The 22,423-nt window shown below is 38.8% G+C and overlaps 1 protein-coding gene across 1 annotated transcript in view; it reads left to right on the top strand.

The window, feature by feature from the left end:
• The window catches only part of LOC113578130 (protein kinase C-binding protein NELL1), a 163,314-nt gene that overhangs the window by 71,517 nt on the left and 69,374 nt on the right, over positions 1-22,423 (top strand). Inside the window, exons 10-12 of the mRNA XM_035527909.2 lie at positions 258-331; positions 2,627-2,726; positions 10,930-11,058. Coding sequence (XP_035383802.1) covers positions 258-331; positions 2,627-2,726; positions 10,930-11,058 — 303 coding nt within the window. The remainder of the gene's footprint in view (positions 1-257; positions 332-2,626; positions 2,727-10,929; positions 11,059-22,423) is intronic.

Here is a 22,423-nt window from a genome sequence, read left to right as displayed (position 1 = left end):
TAGCAGAGTCTATTCTGTGCTCCCGCATTGGGGGACATAGCTCATTTGATAAAATTGACTGAATTAATTATACAAGTTCATTCAAAGGTCACTCGAGCACAAAATGACTCTCAAATGACTCAGCCTCGCTTTTGTTATTGAGCAGATTACTGATGTCTTCTGAGCCAAATGTAATGAAAGTGAGCCTATTTATGTAATGCAATTCTTATTTTGCTATAATAGTTGAAAGATTATTTTTTACATTTTTCTGTTTGTAGCTAAATGCACCTACATGGACCAAAGTCTTTCAGAGGGTCAGCGCATATTGCAACAGATCTGCAGTGAGTGCAAGGTAAATACCTGTCTCTGTCCAGTTGCATGCTATGAATTGAATATATTGTGATATGTGTTTTGCATTATTAAATTTGATGTTGACCTATAGTTCCTACATTCCACCAATTTTCTGTCTATTGTTTAAACAAGATGACAATTAGGAAATTATGTATTAACATCAAAATAATTTATCATATTGTACAGTCTCATGTGTTTTAAATATGTTTTTGTATATCCTAGCCACTGCAGGCTCTTCTTTTCTCAGCCTGATTACAATGCAATTTTGATTGGTTCAGTTCAGCTACTTCAAAATGGCCCATCATGATAGGAAAGTGAAATGGCATCTTAAAATGAGACACCATGGCTAATATGGCACCATCCTCATAGACATCTCACATATTGATACTAACTTGTGTTTTGCTGCTGGCTAAACCATGGTAATCCCTGGTTCTCTCTGCTGCTTGTGCTATTGTTGGACTTTGATAAATTGCATTTCTCAACACCCAAATAAAGCAAAGGTGCTTTTTAGTAAAGGTGTTGTACTTGGCCTACATAAACATCCCATGTCTGTCCTAATCAAGGTGTTTCTTACTTCATAATAAACAGATAAATAAACATTTTAAGAGGCACTTTGAGGTCTAAAGTGTCACTATGAATATCAGTTAAAATAGGTACTCGCTTTTCCATGAAACACACTCAATGCCACACAGCTTTATTTTCATGAGCACATTTATACATCTGTAAAGTTCAGCAGAGTGATGCCTTCTTAGCTATAATTTCTTGATTCCGAAATTTCTGCTGTTTTTCTGCTGCAAGATTTTTCCTTGCTGTCTGGGTTCCTCAAATAGCATGGGGTTGTGCAGAGGAGGCCCAGACCTGCAGACATTCAATTAAGATCAGAGACATGGCAGCTGAGATCAGAGCCACATCAGGCTGGAGAGTGCAGCACAGGATTCCGCCTGAGGTTGCACCATATAGCTCGACTTGGGCATCAGAACCCAGACTGATTCACCTGAGGGCAAGATAAAGATTGGGTTACTCCTTCCTCTGCAAAAAAGATGCACAGATACATGGAAGAGTGACCACCAGCTATAGGAACTCAGTAAGGCTTTAGGGATGGAATAAGCTATACAGAAAAAGAGAACTGTGTTTGTATAGGTCTCACGGTGCTATAGGGCCATCTAGGTCAACCATCAACCAAAAGGATTTAAATTTGAAATTATGCATCAGGTAAGTTTACTTTATGTCTAACATCACTCTCATTAATAGAGTTAGGTTTACTGTGCTGATCCATTGTAGTCTGTGCCCTTCAAACAATGTACAATGTACAGTGTTTCTGAAGTGGTTTTAAGAAGCTTCTAATTTATTAACAATAACTTACTAAAAGTATGCTATGTATTACTCATTTTTAATTCAAATATATTTGTATAATAAACTTTATAATATGTAATGTTACAAGAGAAGTCATATAGAGAGAGAATCTAGGTCCAGGCCATTAATGAGCAAGCCAAAACAGTTACAAGGAAGAACTCCCTGAGAACATGAGGAATAAATCTTGAGAGGAACTAAAGCTCAGTAGGGGATCCCATCCTGTCCTTGACAACAGACGGCAGACTAAAAGCACACAACAAATAAGGTTGCTTTTGCAATTAACTTGCAAAAGCTTAAACGAGTATCTTATAAGCCTTAATACATTACATAAATTTGGCAGATATTTGAGAATTGATTCACAGTAAACAGTCTGGTAGGAGAGTTGAAGGCAGTGGCTCTTCAATAAGTCGCCATGACACCCAGGAACAATTTTTTATCACTGCAGGAGAGTAGGTAGAAAATGCAGATTGACCAGTCAGGTACAGCTGGAGGGTCGATGGTGGTCAGGCTAGTCCAATAATAATATAAGAAGCACAAAGTAGTTTACCAACTGGTTTTAGATTAATACATTATTCACATCTTTCCCTGTGCATTTTCCTTTGTGTGGAAGAAAGAAGATGCAGGCTTTTTGGTTGTGGTTGCAGTTGAGCTTTTCTTCTGTGTTGGGTAGATAGTTTGGAAGTTTGGACAGTTGTCTGGTTCAATCTGCCACCCACATGCTGATGTGAGTTTGATCAGTGCTGCTGTATTGCTACTCTGCAGTGATTGATGAGAATTTGAGGTCTTTGAATTCCCACTTACCAGCTACATAATTTCTTGAATCTCCAAGCATGCATGAAAACGCTCAATGCTTGCAGAGCCAGTTTCTCTTGAGTCCTGTGGAGGATAAACTTCCACAAGCTACTGATCTGTGATTGCTTGAACAGCCTTTCTCTTCTGACAGAATGGACTGATGGTACCAGTGTCAGAAAGTTGCCTCAGTCTCAACTGCACAGAAAAGGACCAGATTTTACCAGAGAACAGGTGCTGCAATGTCTGCAGAGGTGAGTTGTATTTTTTATGCATATATGTCCCAGGCATGGTCTGTTTATGGCAGATTTGCTGCTAAACATGCAATCTTCTTATAAAAATAGTCCTGGATAGAGCTACCATTTGACATGCCTCTCATGTCTCTTTTATTTTCTATGTGGCTTATCCATCTAATGTTGGCTGTGATGGAGATGCAGTTTTGTAAATCTACTTCTCTAAAATAGTTTTTGTGGCATAGTACAAATGGGAAAAAAGGTGAAAATTTAATGTTGACACCCCCCCCCCCTTTTTTTTTTTTTAAGGCTCAGACCAAATAAATACTACTGTCAAAAAATGGCTCTTAAAACCCACTGTTTGTCCACCTGGAAAAGGGCCAAGAATAAATGCTTGATATATGAAATACCTATTGCTCTTTGTATACATTTTAATAAAAAAAAACAAAAAACAAAAAATGGATTGTAACTGTACGTTTCCTATAAGTTGTCACCCTACTAAATTTCTGTTATTTTATACTGCAAATGATAATAAATATTAAAAATGTTCTTAACTAAAAAATTGTTCTTTTATAAGTATACTAATATATAATAGCAACAGGAGCAAGCTTGACACATTAAATATCAGCCTTCCATTATTCTGGCACTCTGATTTTGTATGTTCCAAATAGTAATGAACACAACATAGAATGCTTCCACTTTTGGCTTAGGGTTTAACAAAGCCTTTAGGCCCCATATGAGCAATTATAGATGGTTCATTATAGTGCAATTATGAAAGAGCTCTACAGTGGTCTTTTCCAGTTTCAGTTCTAGAATATTCCTTCGATGTTCACTATACTGCTAAACAGCTGGTTCACCTCATCAGTTAGTTATCGAGATCTACAGTTTCCAAGAAGGGAAATGAATTCACTTCATAAATTAGGGGTCTCTTGACCTAGTATTGTGAAACCTTGGCATACAGACTGTGCTTGCATAATAAGGACAAAAAGGACATATTGTGATTGCATTGCTTGATCTTGTGATTGTCTTACAATACATTAAATCATACATGTTGTGATATGGCTGTTGAATATCCTACATTATTTACATTTATCAGATCATGTGAATGCCATTATTCATCTAAACATTCACAGTACACCCATTAAGAATGGCGGAATGATTGCTCAGGATCGCAGTAATGGAACTTTTTTGTTATTATTCTTTTTCATATTATCCATACAGCAAAGGTCATCAATGTTTAAAAACCTTCTACAAAGACCAAATAATCTATACAGGACTTTTGAGGTTAACATGTGTATATTAGGTACTATATAAAGAGTTGTAATTTTGAAACCTAGAAATTTCCATAGTCTGCCACCAATTATGTGTGAAACAAAGTGTTATGTCAGTTTACAAGGGGACTTGTTACTGTGCTCATCGGAAGCTAATCTATTAGTGTGGGTGTTAATTGAATATTGGCCGTGAACATGCATGAAAAGCATTTTTAATTTGTCCTCCAGTATAACATGCAGTGGGTGCGGGTGTGTGTGGGTGTTTGATTGGGGCAGGGAGCAGTCATTAAAGTGGGTGACGATGAGATGTTGAGTTCTAGGCTGAGATTCATAAAGTAGTTTGAGCCAGCCATGCTGATGTAGGGTCTGTTTTTCCGAATTCAATGAAATCTCAAAAGTCTCTTACCTTGATAGATAATGGGGAATGGTTTCATTTAATATTTCTATCATTGCCCCTGTCAGTAGAATAGAGAAATAATCCAGTATCCTCAATATTTTTGCATTAAATTGTTCTCATCTCACACCTGTTGTCATATGTATCGTCTCAGGTAGCCTCTGTGTATACAAACTTACTGCTACAACTGAATAATAGCATGAGCATACATTTTACTTGAACAGTTCCAGAGCTGATTTTAACTTAAAAAAAAAAAGAAATTATTTACTTTGAAGATTTTTCTTAGTGCTTTTCTACGAGTAGTATTCTGACTTTCCAGTTGTCAGTTGGCTGATGGTGCTCAGTCTTGGCTAAAACCCAGGAGAGAAGTTTGAAAAATTCAGGAGTGTTTTATTAGGCTAAGAGAAATACACTACGGGTTAGGTTTAGGTTCTGAGTAACCTTTAGGCCTATGTTTTGGGTTGAAGATAGAGTTGCAGTTAGCGTTGGTGCAAAGGTTAAGGAAGGGTAATGAAACATCTAGCTGGTTTCTTTAAGCATATACAAACCAGCTAACTAAAATGTTTTTAAAATATGCCTTACAACAATGACTTACATAAGGAATTCATTATAAATTCATGGATGATACAGTAATCCTGTTATAAATCTCATTTTGAAGTGTTTATTATATATCACCATTCTAATGGTTTTAAAATGTGTTTTTATGTTTACTATTGTCATGAATGATTTAAGGTAGGACATGTGAGCACCAAAAGCAACCAATTCTTGTTGTCTTAGAACTTGGGACTCTTATTTACAGTACATCTCACCACATTCCAAGGCATTAAAGGTAGTTATTATGGCTTAAATGCAGTTACAGTGAAAATGAAGACTTCCTCCAGAAAAGTATGGAAATGTTTGAATATTTTAATAATTTTCTAGGGAAGTCCTAATGTCTTTGCTTGTGTTTTACCCCTTTAAAGAAAAGATGAATTGACCTATGAACCATTACTGCTAAGACAACATAAACTCCTCTGGTGCTCACTTATCAGAAAAATACTTATCATAAAAAAAACTTCAAAATCCTCCATAATGATGCAGAGTTGCAATCCTTTTTTAAAGAGCCTCCCCATATCTCCTAAAGATGAGACAAAAACATCAAAAACATGCTCATCAAGAGTGAGATATATGATCAATTGGCGCTGCGGTACTGTAGCCTGCAATTCTTCTAGATGTGTTGCATGTCAATTTAACACAGCCACTGAAATGACCAGCACAAAAGGATCTCTCAGCAAGAGATCTAATATATCTCCCCAAGCATCTTTATAATGGAGAAACCAAGATGATAAACTTGTTGAACATGTAAAATGTAGTTGTTTAGTGAGTGGAGGCTTATTTTGCCACATTGTCATTTTCTTCTCCTTATAGATGAGCAGAACAGAGATACACCATGTTGTTGTTTTTTTCCTTTTGTGGATAAGAAATTATTTCATAGTGAAGATATTTAGACTTTTATTTTTGTGCTACATCAGAGACTAATGGCTGAGCAATCGCATTTAGTGGTTATGCTAGCAGAGTTGAGTCTTTTGTTTTGTGTGGTGTTCTCAAACTCTGAAGTGTAAAGCCAACAGAGAGAACTGTGAAAGGAGCTATGTACAGTGATAACTATGTACATGTCAGTTTACAGAGATGAGTTTTGTTTTGTGCAGCATTAATGTGTTACCTAACACAACCAAGAAGACATGTTTTTCCAGATAGTATTTCTCATTGTGTTGCTATTGTTCCAATGAGATGTGCTACTGCAAAATGTAGAGCATTTTTTATATGTTTTGAGAATAAAATATAACAGAATTCTTTTTGCAGTAAGGAGATTGATTTTATGTGTACAGTTTTAATCCTGCAGAATCAGATTCAAAGCAAGCGATAGATGGTGAGCCAGTGAATCACATGATGTTGTGGGTCCTGCACAGTGCAGCACTACAGACTGTATGAGCATAGAGAGGAAAATGGAGATCTACAACTGCGAAAGTTTTGAACTAGACACACATGCTCGTGCACAAACACAGGTGAAATCACAGTTAAATCAGGCTGATCTTAAAATGTGCATATGAGAAAACCACAAATAAGACCCAGTTATTTAAGTAGAAACAAGCTCAATTTTTTTCCTTTCTTTTTGTTTTTAAAGCTGATTTCATGCTATTAAAGGGATTTTGATGGGTTAATCAGAAACTGAGATATTGAGATGAAGTTTGGTGTATGTGCACAGAGGTCTTTGTGTATGTAACTTCACTGAGACTAATACTGATGATATAGTTGCCTCTTTTGGGAAGCATGGGACAGTAAGAAAAATAGTAAAAGTGGGAAAAGCAGGTTTAAGGAATTACCATGCCATTGTTGAGTTTGATACTTAGGAACCCACAGCATTTTTACAACCGGACCTTCGTTGCTATATACCTAATGCAGTTGATACCTCAGTGAAGTGGCTAGTTGAAAACATTAGCATACTAGTGCAGGTTGCAGACCATACCTCACTGACCACTCCCCATACAGATGAACATGACAACAGCTAGACATAACTAGTGCATAAAATCACATTTGCATTCATCTTAAGCAGCTAATGATACTGCTGCTCACCCTAAATTGCCAAACAAACTAAAACCACCATAAACACTGCCCCTTCTGTAGTAGAACATGTGATCAAAAATAAGGCTTCCCCTAATAAACAAGGGACAAAATGGTTAAGGTCATTCTTAGGATGTGTCACAAAACCTCCAGGAGAAGCAGATTTTGAAACTTTGTGTCTCCACATTGAGTTGAGGTTTCAGGATTGCCTGCCTTGGTTTTCTACCTAAGCACAGAAAGTTTTTGAAAGTCTCCTTCACCTAGCTTCAGATGCTGTGAAACAGCTGGGTTTACATGCTTCTCCTCATGAGTATGTAAAGCTTCTGGATTCAGCATATGGCCATGTGCAAGATGGAGATGATATGTTTCCCATATTCCTCAAGGTGCATCAGAATTCAGGTGAAAAAGGTTCCGTCTTTGGAAAAAGACAGATGAGCTACCAAACTTGACAAATTACAGCAACATAAAGGCAGTTCAAAAGTAAAGCCAACCTTGAACATTCATTCAGTAATGAAATTCACCTGACATTCTGACATGCATGCTAGTATTCTGCAAGCTTACATAGCAGAAACTGAAATACTGAGGAAGCAAGTTACTGATTTGAAGAAGCAATTGATTTTTAAGAAATGTAAAAAGGAGCCAATGCGTACGTCCAGTAAAGCTAGAAGAAGTGAAAAACTGAACACAGACATCCAAGTGCATCAGATAGCAGTCAAACCCCAGCCTCAGTCTAAAGCTTGGTACTGTTTTAAGAGTGGTGATGATGGTCATATAGTAAGACAGTGTGAGAATTCTCCAAACAATCTTTTGTGGACAACAATTACATAGAACTGAGAGTCAGATAGGAGGAATCGAATGTGACATTATGGTTAGCATTTAATTTGGGCCAGGTGTCAAGAGAGGGAGGTATTAATACCCAGACCTCTAATAAGAGTCATACTCCACTCCAAAAACCTTTGAGGGCTGGATGTAACAGTCACATACACATTCAGCCGACTGGGGATATGGCCATCAGTGGACTGGATGGACCAAGGTGCACAGCCTCAGTTATTATTGAGGGAACCCCCTGTGAATGCCTTCTTGATTCAAACTTACAGATGTGTGCACTGCTGAGTTATCCCTTTCTCCTACAACGATTCGGGATCATGCCCAAGATCCTAAATAGCGAAATATCCTTCGACTTAGGTGATTCCCCCTTGTCTGAGGAGAGGGAAAAAAGAATCACTGTGAAGTTAAATTCCATCCCAGGGACTTTGTACTCAGTGACCTTGATTATGGTCATACTACAGCAGTTAAGCACCACAGATCCCCAGATTCACCTTCCAGATCCCACTTCTTTCAATCAGAGGGTGAGACCTAGCCATCTCTCTGATTATGAAGCTGTGAGACTCCATCTCTAAGAGCTGTGTGATACCAACATCAGAGCATCTGGTAGCCCCTTTGCTTCACACATTGTGGTGGTGAAGAAAAAAAGTGGTGCTATAAGCCTATGTGGATTATAGGAATTTGAATAAACTTTTAAGGATACATATGCTCTACAAAATATTGAATGAGACTTTTTGAGCTCTTTGCAGATTTAAGTGGTTATCAGTCATGGACCTTAAGTTGGGGTATTACCAGGTCGAGCTTGAGGAAGAGGTTAATCATATGACTACTTTTATGGCACCAGTGGGCTTCTGGGAATTCTCACAAATGCTCCAAGCATGTTTAAACACATGATGAAGACATGTTTTGGTGGTATGAACCTTAATTAGGTCCTGGTATTCTTAAATGATTTTATTGTGTTCTCAAGCACACTGGAAGAGTATAAGGATCGTCTCCTTTGTCCTACAAAGGCTTAAAGGTTTTGGATTGAAACTCTCTCCTGATTAATGTCACTTTTTCATGAAATCTGTCAACTACATGGGCCATGTGTCTGAAAATGAAGATGACATTGACCCTGGAAAGATTGCTGCTCTTCCTTTCTGGCCAAGATACAACAACCTTGAACAGCTGAAGTCCTTCTTAGGATTCACAGGTTATTATAGGAGGTTCATGGAGGACTATTCCAAGATTGCCAGAGCCCTAAATAGCCTCACTGCTGGTTACATCCCAAAGATATCCTTAGACTCAAAATGTACTAAATCTAAAGTGTATTCTTCTTTTCAAAAGGGAAGTGGCCTTAGAATGAAAAGTGGACTGTTGAGTGCAATATCTTGTTTCAAACTCTGATTAAAATGTTTGCCTCTACCCCTGATTTAGGTTTGGCAAATCATATATCAGCCATATATCCTCCACACTGATACCAGATTGCATGGTCTCTGTGCTTCATTATCAGGAGGAAGTTGGTCAGCTTCAAGTTATTTCTTATGCAAGCCATGGGCTGTCAAAATGTGAAAGAAGATGTCCTGCATACAAACTTGAATTTCTAGTCCTCAAGTGGGAAGTGTTTGACAAGTGTTTTGATTATCTTTACAGTTCAAAGTTCACTATCATGACTGTCAAGAAGCCCCTGACAAAAAACCTGATGCTGCAGGACACAGATGTCTTGCAGCCCTTTTTGGTTTTGACATTACCATTGAGTACAGGGCAGGGAAAAAAATAGGATGCCAAGTGGCCTATCTAGAAGGCCACATGCACCTGAGGGGCAGGACAATAGTGTGACTGATGATGATTATGATGATCGTGTCAAACAATTTGTTGTCTGATTTATGGAACTGGGAGCTGAGACAATATTTTCTAAAGCTACTGAGAGCAAGTATAGCAGATTGAGTACTTTCATAAACAATAAAACCAGGTGAGGTTTGGTTTGTTTATCCAGCCACGTATTTAGACTCTTATTTTTGTGCTACATCAGAGACTAATGGCTGAGCATTTAGTGGTTATGCTAGCAGAGTCGAGTCTTTTGTTTTGTGTGGTCTCAAACTCTGAAGTATAAAGTCAACTGAGAGAATTGTGAAAGGAACTATGTACAGTGATAACTATGTACATGTCCGTTTACAGAGATGAGTTTTGTTCTGTAAATTATTAATGTGTTAGCTAATATGTCCAAGAAGACATGTTTTTCCAGATAGTATTTCTCATTGTGTTGCTTTCATTCTGTTGAGATATGGTACTACAAGAGGTATTTGTGCTGTTGAGCAGTTTCTATGTGTTTTTAGAATATAGCAGAATTCATCTTTATGCAGATTGGTTTTATTTAATTCTGCAGATTCAGATTCAAAGTGAATGAGAGGTGGTGAGCCAGTGAATCACATGAACTTGTGGGTCCTGCAGAGTGCAGCTCCAGAGAGAAACAGAGATCTACAACTGCAAAAGTTTTGATCTGGACACACCCACACAGGTTAAATCACAGTTAAATCAGACTGAACTTAACATGTGCATGTGAGGAAAAAAAGGGACTACCTGGGTAATGTTTTTTTTTTCTTTATCAATTAGGAAAAAGATGTTTTTCCTTAAGAGAGATAGCTTTCTTTTCTTTCTTTTTTTCCTGAATTGTAAGCAAGCAAATTGTTACTATTCTGAAAATATTTTTTGCTTATATTCACTGTCATTTCTTAATGGACCCAAGCATACCTTCTGGAGTAATTCACCACCTCTATCCACCTTCAGGAGTGGATGCTGGCAGTGTGTGCAAACTGTCACAAGGGAAGGAAAGGCAGTGATACCTTTAGCAAGATTGATGATGTTTACTCAGGCTGTCATGCTTTTCCCATTCTGTTCATACACCTGTAAACTTCTCAAAATGTGATAGGTTGCTGGCAGAGACCATACAGTTAACCTGTTAACAATAAACATTACGAATAAATATTTCTAAACTTTTATGATGAAGGGCTAATGATTGACATGACTGGTAATTGCCAGCTGTTTTCCTGATTATAGAGCAATGAACTTACCTACATACCTACAGTTTCTGCACTAGAAGTTCTATGTTGAGAGTTATGAAATGATGCTTTCTTCTCTCCCTTTCCTCTGCTAGGCTATGATTTCTGTGCAGAGGGAGTGCTCTGTGGGGAAAACTCTGTTTGCCAGAACAGGAACAGCAAAGCAGAGTGCGAGTGCAAGAGTGGCTATGCTTCTATCCATGGAGATTCCACTTACTGTGAAGGTAGGGCAGGCTGGGACATCTTCATCTCCCTCTAGATTATGTGTGTGTGTGTGTGTGTGTGTGTGTGTGTGTGTGTGTGTGTGTGTGCATACGAGAGACAGAGCTGGAAAGAGAGAGCCAAGAAGAGTGTGTGTGTGTGTGTGTGTGTGTGCGTGTGTGTGTGTGCGTGTGTGTGTGTGCATGCCCGCGCATGCGTGTCAGTCACATGACTGCCAACAATAATGGAGTTATTTGATCAAGTAGCTTAGAAGGCCTGCTTCATTGGCCTCTTGAATTGCCTGTTCTGTGTGATGGTGTCCTAGGGGTTCAGCTCGGCTGCGTCTTGTCTGTAGAGACCACTCTCGTCTCTCTCTCTCTCTCTCTCTCTCTCTCTCTCTCTCTCTCTCTCTCTCTCTCTCTCTCTCTCTCTCTCTCTCTTCCTTGGTTATTGTTTGCTTTTTTATGCTCATTTGCACTCAGTTTGGCTCTAGTGCAAAGATCTCTGCATATACAGCTCTAGTCATGCAGACCTATACAACATGGGGATAAACTTTTGGAGAATTTACATCACAGGGTTAGAAATGTTCATGTGGTTATATACCATGGAGCTTCAATTGCATTGGCTTGTTGTATAAGAAAGGATTAGTAGTGTTCTTATTTTAGCAGATCATGTTTCATTTTGAATCATATGAACATAAAAGAAAATCAGAATCTTTCCATTAATTTTAACCTCATTTTGTTAGTTTAGTTATTTCATGAAATCATGGGGCTGTTTCAAGCAACAGCAATGGACTACACTTCGACTGAAGCACAGATAAGTTTTTTGGTAGGCAGTGGTGAATGTCATTTACCAGGTGTGACACAACAGAGGGACAGGATGCGAGCAGTAGAAAGCAAATATGGCTTTGTTTAAGCAAAAACCAGACAGAGCTGAAGCAAAAGCAGACTTGCAGAAAGGGATGAAATACAACAGGGAAGAACTGGGTGTAACTGGGTGCAACATGTACAGTGAAGGAAGGGGGGACTTTAAATAGGAAGAGGAGAAACAGGGGACAGGTGTGTGTAACGACCAATCAGTACTCGACTGAGCACAGTTGTGGTCAGAGGTGTGGGGCAGTAGAGATTTGTGATTGGAACTCATGCAGGTATGGTCTTTGCCCTGTGACAGGCTGGATGCCAACTGAGACGTAGCACTAGGTTTATACCGTAGTGCATTCATATCTTTCCTGCAGCTTATTCCCATGATGAGGAATTAAAACTGCTATTTGTTTTTTAGGCTTTTTTTGGCCATGAAAAGGGTGTTGGTGTAGCTGGACACGCATCTAATGAAGTTTAAATGCACTGAAGTGATCTGAGAATCACTCAAATAAACTTGCAAGTGGAGAGTAGTTAAAAAAATTAGCAAAAATTTAAATAATATCCCTGCCCATAATGGGGCTTATATAGAGCTGTGGGATGAGTGAAACAAGGCCACAACAATAGAAATAAAACTCCTAAAATTCCCTAAAACTTGCAAGCAACTAGAATCTTTGATTAGTTTTTCAAACAGGTCAGTGTTTTAGTGTAGGACCATCTTGAAGCAAAGAGTTGTTAGAAAAGGAATATTCCTGAAAACCCTGAAAGGGTGAAAGCCTGTTCCTCTGAGCACTCTAGCTGCATAGGTCTTTAGTGTTGTGGTGAGTATGCTGTGTCTGCTGTAATTCACAGCTGTGTGCCCAGATTCCCCACCCATCATTTTCTATCTGTTCTTAGGTTTCTTGCAAGGTCTTCTCTGTGCAGGGGCTTATAAAGCTCTATTTGCCTTCTTTTATACCTTCTGGGCTCTGCTAATGCATTGAAAAATAGAGGTTCACTGAGGTAATTTCTTATGGAAATGAATGCTGCCTTCAGGCAGCAGATTTTTCTTTTCATTTTTATGTTTCTAATGCATTAATTCAGAGAACTGCACCGGAAAACACCTTTGCTCTGATAAGATTATACTGTATTTTAATTGTGCCACTGTAATCACCTAAACTGGAGCAGAGGTATAGTGTAGTTAAATGTGAATAGAGAATTTATTGCTGGTAATTGTGGGTTGTTTATGCCATGCTTAAAGAGGCAGTAGACACAGTTTTTGACATCTATCAAAGTGTAAATATGACTTTATTAAAGACAAATAACTGTCACTATATTAACATAACAGTGAGTTATGTCAAATGAAGCATATCTTTAGGCTTTCTTGTATACACAAGGCCTTTGCCTCTCTTTTATATTTTATAATACCTTTCTTTCTAATGCTCAGATATGTATAGGAAAAAGCATCAACTGATCCTCTGAGAGTCTGACAAAGTTTCTGCCAGTGTGGCATTACCCATTTGGAAAAACTTAGTATCTTTCAAAATATCTTTCCTTCATAAATTGACAGCACTGTGAATTGTTTCATCCACTCTGTCAGTAGACAATCTCTTGGCAAAATTAACGTATCCCATGGCTGTCAACGATTTCGGCGAAGGTGATTGGCTAGCCGCCAGACAATATTATGTGTCATTTGTTTGAATGAGAAAAGAGTAAAGTAGCAAATGCAAAGCTCAGAGCCTCAGTGGCAGAAGCGCTAATCCGGCGCAGAAGCCTGGGGCAGCTCCCTGTGCCACTGATTGGCCACGTCAACACTTAAGATTTCAAAGCCTCCCCAATAAGACTTAGCATGCTTGCCGTCAGGCCTGCTCCGGCTGACAGACACACGGAACAGGTGTATCAACATGGAGGGAACATTCGTTTCCCTCCAAATTACAGTACTCACAGATAGGACGCAAGAGCCTGGGTGTCTTTCCTGTTATTTTGAGACAGCTTGCGTACCATGTTCTCAGAGTGCGACAGAGCTATTAAGTTCAATTTGGTTTGGCACATCTCCACAAGAACTGCGGAAGCTTGTCAGAGGAGCCAGGGGAAACGGAGCAAACATGCTTAGTCTCAGTCTAACAGTACAAACATGCTCTTATTATTGCATGGTAAACCATAGGATGATCTGCTGTTCAGCACTCAATAGCTAGCAGGAGTCTCTTGCAGGTTTTTCAGATCTCACTTGGTCCTTCGCCTCTTATCTTAGGCGGTGCTAATGAATAAAATGAATATTTGATGGATTTTTAAAACAAATAGTTCTAATCTTGGAGAAAGGTGCATGCCCCTGGTGATGTTGCCTTGCCTGTGAATGGACAGAGGCAAGCTTTCTTACTGTATGTACCAGCTATTCACCAGCTGATGGCTGATTGGTCAGGACACTTGCCAGTCATGCAGCTGCTGGCATGGTAGATGCAGTCAGCTGTGTGATAGCATCTGTTGTTATTAAATGTAATTGGTTCAGCGTTACTTTCTACACTCCAGCTCTTTTATAACATGGCACATGGATAAATTGAATGGGACAACTTCAGACCGTATGGCACTGGTTTTGCCTCAGTTAGGCTTCCAAGCAAGATAAGGGAAGATGAATAAGTAGGAAAGCATGTACCGAAAAGTATTTAATGTAATGAAAGTATGTGCTGTAAGGGAATTACATTAAAAAATGATAGAATTTAAGGATCTTTAAAAGGCAAACTCTTGGCTTTAAAACTCCAAATGTGTTTGTTAAATGGTTTTCCATACTGTAGTGATTTCCTCCTGTTTTTATAAGCATCCACAGTAATAATGAACTGCTTTCTCCTTTCAGAAACAGTAAAACTGAGTAACATACAATTTAAAGTGGAATGAGAACTATATTTGTCATCGAGCTTGCTTTTCCATATGGCCATGCCATCACAACCTTCTCTTCAGTATACTGCAATGAAAAACCCATTTGAACTAAATTTATAGCTAGTTTTGTAAACTAGCTAAACATTTAATATTTAAGAGGTTTAACTGAATATTTAACATATAATGACATTTCATGTATTTACTGACAGCAATAAGCTTCATGCAGGTGTATTTAACATTCCAGTTCAAAATGTAATCTTCACTCTAGAGTGGTAAATCTGCTTCTGTTCTGTTTGAGTTTTTCCATTCACCTCATCAGATACCTTGGTATGGAGCCTTGTGCACCTGGTTTTGCTGCGTGTTGTGATGACATGCTGCACCCTCTGCTTCTGTTTGAGATGTGTCTTCAACTGTCCTTGTGTAAAGCAGAAGAACCTATAACACTGCCACTGGTATAATGGGAAAATGCTGTTTGCCCACAGGAACACATTTCCATAAAGCCACTCTTAATGCCATTACTATGGTATAAGCTGTAAAGGCCTCAGTCACAGCGCAACGATACCGACGCAGATCCCGCACTTCTATCCGTGGCCACAAATCCCCGGGTCACAAGTCTCAGCTGTCTGCTCATTAAATTGTTGGTTTTGAAGTCATTGACAGTGGCTGAAATATGATCAATTCATTATCTTAATCAATGTTGAGCACTAATTATTTCTCGTGCTCGTTCCACATTTTTCATAGTGTGGTTTTGCCAAATTTGATAACTGGCACAAAACCCATTCAACTCTCTGTCAAACACTGTAAGTACAGTAATGGGCTTGCTCTGTAGCACTGGTTCTATGTGTGTGTACGTGCATGTGTAACACACACACACACACACAAGCGCACATGCACACACACTGTATGTCAAAGCTACAGTCCTGAATAAGCTTTTACACTGTTGTCATTATAATATGACAATATGTGTAAAATTCCACCCCTACATTTGACCAATTATATTACCCAGTGCCCAATGAATGTCACGCATGAGCAGTGCTTTCTCAATAAGGACTAGTGTTCATTCTGAAATATGGATTTTTTTTTTTTCGAGGTGGTCTGTGTATGTATTTATTTATTTTGTGTGCATGTGCACTTGTGTGTGTGTGTGTGTGTGTGTGTGTGTGTGTGTGTTTGTATGTGTGTGTGTGTGCTTGCAGTACCAGTTTTATGAAAAAGTTGTTAAGCTTTGTCATGAAGTAACATTTGAATGATATTTTCATTTTCTTTGCATGCTCTTAGATTAGGAGGTGCTTATATATAATGCCTTCCCTATAATGTGAAATTCAGACCTTGACTTTATTAACTGGAGCAGTGCAAAGTAATAACATTCTGTAATAGTTGATACTTCTGACATCTTTCATAATAATTCATTAAGTTTTTACAGTGCAGCAAAAAAGCAGTTTGAGGGAATGAATTTAGTTCAACTCACAGAATAACAAAAGTATGAATATCTTACTTGCTGGTCTCACTGGCAGCGACATATGTGGTACATACAACAACAGAAAAAGTGCAAGACTGAGCCCTGTAGTCAAATACTGTGGGCATATACAACATTGGCAGACTGTGATAAACAGTAGTACTGCCTCACTGCTCTGGAGGGGGAAAATGGGAAAACACTTTATCATATACATAATGCTACATCACAGAAGGGAAAGGTATGGCTGTCTGTGTTGAACATGAACTGCCGCAGGACTGTGGGAATTCTTTGGCTCAAATTTCCTTCAAGCCATGAATTATGTAATGTCATCTTCAAAATATTCACCTAAACTTTTCTGTTCTAATTTCACCTACAAATGGTTGGATTTTTTTCTGCTTTCCCTACCATTTGGGTTGATGCAAGATGATCCATGATATGCTTTCATTTCCTCCTCAAAGAGGAGAATCGTCTTAAAAAGGAAAGAACACCTCTGCCCAAGCTCTTTCGACAGCTATGAGCATTCTGAAGGTCATGTGGAGAGTCATCTTAATTAAAGCAAGACAGATACATCTATCCTTTCTTTCACCTCTCTACTCTGTTCCCTCATAAGGCACTGGTATTTCAAGGTCATGGATTTCAATTCTCTCACTGTCTTCAAACTGCAAAGCACTGAGGCAGTAAGGGGAATTATGTATAGCTGCAAAAAGGAGATTCAGGTAATTACCTGTTTCATCCATGCATTTAGATCTTCCCTCTTCTCTCTCACTCAATCTTTCTGTTGATCGCTCTCTCTCTCTCTCTCTCTCTCTCTCTCTCTCTCTCTCTCTCTCTCTGTCTCACAGGGCATGCTGTATAAAAAATTGGCTAAAGGACTGAGAAAGGACTATTGCTGTGTAACAATGGTAATGAATCAAATTAGCTTGGTTCCGGCGAGGCCGAGGTCCGCAGATAGGGAATGCTGTCGAGAGGAAATGAGCATATGTAAATGAAGATAAATGTTGTCGTGTTGGGCTAGACTCCGATGGGGCAGTTCAGGGCTCAGAGTGAAGGCAATCAGGACAGGAATTCACTTTTTCAACAAGTGCTTTTGTACCTCTTTCTGGAGAGTTTGCATAGTTCACTGAAATTGTTCTCCTAATTTACATCTGAATCTAATTACTGAAAGGACCAATAACATGATAACATGATATGAAATAAGCTAAAGATGACATCGCTCTCAGCTGTATTAGCATGTTGAAGTGAGTACTCCAACATCACTGCAGTAGGGGGTTTTAAAATTAATACAGCTTGGCAGTCCAGCAACAAAACTCAACACCTTTTTGGTTTTATATTACCTGCCCCAGTCATATCTTCAAGGTCTTCTTGTAATAAAACAAAAAACCTTGGCAGTAACTTTATTATTATGAACATGGTATCAATGACAACATTTGCGCAAAACTGTGTGCTAACATGAATTCTTTAAAGGAGAGTTAGAATATTATACTGGACCTTCAGCTATTGCCTATGCTACTACCGTTGTTCTCTATTCCAGTAGTTTTGAAAGTATACAAGTGCATTGATACACTAGTTGTAAACAGCGTACAGTAGTTTTTATAGCATACAAGTGCATTGAATGCATGTGTAAAGCTTATTTTATCTTGGGGTTGAAAATGCAATTCAACAAAAGGCTTGAGTTTTTGAGTAAAATCAATATCCATGTTTCAGAAGTCTCCCCATGTAGAGGGTGCTTGTTTCTGTTACCCCATTTTGCAATATATGGTGACCAGTGCGTAGGCCCTGTTTCTTGGTTCATGTTTGGCTTGTTATTCTGGAGTGCTTCCTGCCGTTTTTGTGCCAAGTGGTGTGACTCAAAATGGACTTTCTGTTCTGTGTTCTTTTACAAACCTTGACAGGTTATTACCCAGCATAAAAACACCAACAAACACCAATATTTTCTAGTCTGTCCCTTTAAGATGGTGTTTTAACTGTCTCATGGTTTTAAAAGGGCATTCATGATTTAAAAAGCTATTCTCTGCAACACAGAGTTCTATTACCTGTGGCTTCCAAAGAGCCATTTGAAACAGAGCCATCGTCAGAGACAAAGACTCAGGCTAGAGACCTCAAAACAGTCCAAAATCCATATGAAAAATAGTTCTGTGCTGCTAATAGAAGATGTAGAAATAAACCACAAAACATAAGCTAATCTGATTTAAAATATGAATTTAACTCAGATGGTATCACGGTCATAAGAGTTCTTAAGAGTAACACAATCAAGTGAAGGTGCTGTGATCTTATGAAATCAGAAACACTGTAGCTACTTCTAACGTCAGTTACCACAACCCTGGCCAGACTCCACTCATTGATAGCAAGTTTAAGAGTGTGGCTGACCAAGTCTTCGGGCACTATAATATGACATATTACCAATATAATATGACATGGCCAAGACTTGCCAAAAAATGTTAGGCTGAAAGCACAAGATCTAGACTTAATATTGCTGAAGACCCAATATTCTCATCTCTGTGCAGATAGGACTGTTTACCACTCAGATTTGGTAGCTTCCTTCTCTCTTCGGCATGGCCAGACTGAACTGTAGTAACTTCGGCAGTATTCTGCATGGCGTCATTGTAATAGTGGCATTCTTGTGTTGGAAGAGATTTTATCAGTGTCACTTGTTCTACTCTTCATCTGTCTCCTGCATCTTCTTACAGCTCTAAGTTAGCTTGCGCTCTCTGTTCAATGGACTAAATCCAGCTTCACCATTAGTGTTTAGAGAGAGTGTCAGCACCTCTTATCATTGATGTTTAAGCTAAAAGAGTTTTTAGTGCTCTGCATTAGGTGCAGAAGAGCTGTTTTTACTGCATACTGGATCATGGCCACTTACAGCGATGAATGATCTCACATGGGCTGTGAATACATATGTTGGGCTAACTAAACAGCACTAACCAAATTCCCTTGAATATACAGCATGTGTTAAGACATTATTTTGAGAGGTCCTAACTCAGCGGCTAAAGTAAAATTAAAATGCATATGAAGGTTTAGTCTTGATTCCATATGTAATTGCTGATATTCACATTCTCTGTACTAAATACTGAATACAAAACACTAATTACTTGAAGCCCTAGTAATTCACTTGCTGGTACTCTGGCAGGTGTGTCATCATCTGTGTGCTAAAATGATCCCACACTGACATGTTTAATCATAATTACATGACATATTTAAATATTTGACATGTCATGATATATTTTTTTACCCCCAGCAATACTATGTTGACAGCATTAGAGATAATAATAATTGCCTGTAATAATCTGCTAAGTCTCTGGGTGTCAGTAGGATAATGACACACCAGGTTATTACTGTCATTAGACTTGTCTTGTTGCGATATCATATGCCATTAGTGTGAGTCAATGAGCTTGTACAGAACTCTGGTTTTGATTACAGAAAATTCAGAAAATCTTGCAGGGGCTCCTGAGTGGCATAACAGAAAAGCTTTTGCCCCATAATTGGGAGCTCACTAGTTCAAGCCCTGGTACTACAGCCATCTGTGACCAGGAGTCCAAGGGAGCAAACTGGCGCTGCGCTCTGGGTGGGAGGGATAGCATTACTCTGTCTCTTGTCATTCACTGGCTCTAGCCAGTAATGGACATCTGTGTGTTTGAGCTTGCTGACGATGAGCAGCCTCTGAGTGTGATGGGCTGCCCCCTGTCACAGAATGGGCAGCAGTTCAAAAAGATTGGTGCTTGGCATCATCTGTCTTGGTGGCTGCACATGCTTTCTGCACCCTCCATGGTTGTTAGGTGCCATATAACATGGGTAAAAAATGGCATAAGATTAAATTGTACAAAGACTTTTAAAAAATCGATCTGCTTCTGTCTTTATTCGCATAAAACTTGTTTCTCATATTCCAAGTTGCTTCCCATGTTCCACTTTATTTAATTATTAGTCTGAAATATTGTCCTCCATCTCATTTACTGTATTTAAATAAGGAGAACTGAACCCTGTTAAATTAGCTTGTCTGAAAAGCACTGCAAAGCTGTTCAAACAAGCAGAACATGAATACGAACTGCAAAGCAAAATACTTTCAGAAAGGTTTGTTGTGCCAAATGTGTAAGAGTGTCATGCTTCACAAAAAAAGTAATTAAATTTACTTTATAAATTTAGCTTAAGCCAATAAAATGTGATAAATGTGCCAGAAACAGATTCTAGCAGTGGGCATGGAACACTTTGAAAGGCTTGGTTTCAGTGGTTTGATTGGCAGTAGGTTAACTACTCTCTTATCAGGATGGGCAAATGAAAAACACCAGTCACTCTGGGATTTCCACACTCAACCCACCAAGCCTTTGCATTTGCTAAAACTGTTACTGAGGGGGCTATCTTGTTATTCATCATAATACCTTGCCTGTCCTCCATTTGCTAAATCCCAACCACATGTTAACCACCTCTGTCTCTCCCTCCCTCATTTACTGGCTTATCAGTGTCAGAATCTAAAATGCACAGCAACGCTGAACCAGGCCTAATTCTCTGTTGTTGATCTCCACAGCTTTACCGCAACCAACTCCAAGCCTAGCCCCATGCTTCCATTAAATCTGTCTTGTGTTTCAAAGTAACAGTGCGGCTTCTTAAACACCCAACTCCCTTCCTCCAGAATCCAACCCTCTACCCTCAAGACAAAGAAAAGTAAGGGGTGGGAGGATGGTGGGGGAACGCTGGAAGGGGAGGGAGAGGGTTAACCGGAATAAATAAGACGTCTCCTAATAAGCTTCTCTCTGTGTTCTTAGATCTGCTACAAATCTTTGTTGATGTCTACATGCAGTTCCTTGCTTGCTTGAGTTACAAATATCTTCTCTGATATTTTCTTTAATCCACCTTCAAACCCATCACAGTATTCAAACAGAGGAAGCACATCTTCTCCTCGCACCTGTCTTTTTGATTTACAGATACGACGCAGGATTTTCTGCATCCATATGTAGAACAGTAATAAGGAATTAACTGCAAATTCTGCTGAAGGCTCTATTTTATGTTCTTTTTTTGTGGTCTGTAGTGATGCAGCTTCATGATTCTATTTTGTTGTCTGCTATCTATTATCTCACTGTATTATTTGGAATGTATTGAAATGGCATGAGCAGATTGCGTGCCATGTTTTGCCACTTCATGTATATGTTAATTTTATTCTTATTGTAATAATCACTAATTGTATTAGCTACACCACTACTTTTATTAGCTTGCTTAAAGGAATAGCCCACTGAAAAATGTCTCCAAACATCTTTGTTGTCCAATTTTAACTTATTTAATTTTGGAGTGAAGCTACGGGGCTACTGTAGCTAAGAATGGCAGTGCACCCACAACCACACATTATCCTCATAGCTCTGGTTGATTGCTCTGGATACCATGCATACCTTGGTTGATCGGTTACTTAAAGTACAATGCATGGGAAAACTGTGGAAATTCCTTCCTGAACTAGTGAAGGTGTGGCACAACTAGTGAAGGTGTGGCATTTTCAAATTCTACTTCATCAGGTTTTATGTTTCTTGGCCCTGCATGGACACTTCACAAAGTAGAGGATCAAGGAGGTTATGCTATATTCATATTAAAAGACATCATCACTGAATAAATGTGACTGAGAGGTGGCCATGAAAGAGTACATGTACTTCTGTTCCTCAGTACACATTTCTGAACTAAGGAACTTTGAGTTCAGTTTTTTAACAAATAATGAGTCTTAGAGGCTTTGGCACATTTTTCCAGGTCAGGCCACAGAGGGGAGAGAGCCATGGGCATTAGTCAGTGTGCAAAATTACCGATGGGGCATCATTGGTGGAATAACTGGTGGAATAACATGTCAATGAAGATGTGTCCTTGTCAACTTGCTCTGCCTGTATGTTGATGCACAATGCTGATTTACAGCTGCTTTCCTTAGTGCTATATGAAACATGCAGTTTCACTATGATTCTGATTTCTTCAGAATCTTGAATATTTGGGCTTTAAAATGACTTGAAAACAGCCTAGCATGGCCACAGCCAGGGATTTGTGTTTATGGCCAGCAGGAATTCAGGTGGTATGAATCATTTACCCCTTTCTGCTAGAAGTCCCTGTAAAGCAGAGGAAGAAGTAGGTCATGCCATATTTTATAAACACTTAGGAAACCTTCACTGAAGGAATATGACTGAGAGATGGCCATGAACCGGTGCATGCAATTCTTTAAATGTCTTCACATTTCAAAACTGAGGAACCTTGACATTTTAGAAAGAAAGT

Source organism: Electrophorus electricus, chromosome 3 (genome assembly GCF_041902795.1).
Source record: "Electrophorus electricus isolate QZ-2024a chromosome 3, ASM4190279v1, whole genome shotgun sequence".
Classification (NCBI taxonomy): Eukaryota; Metazoa; Chordata; class Actinopteri; order Gymnotiformes; family Gymnotidae; genus Electrophorus; species Electrophorus electricus.
This window is presented reverse-complemented; position numbering and strand designations above follow the sequence as displayed.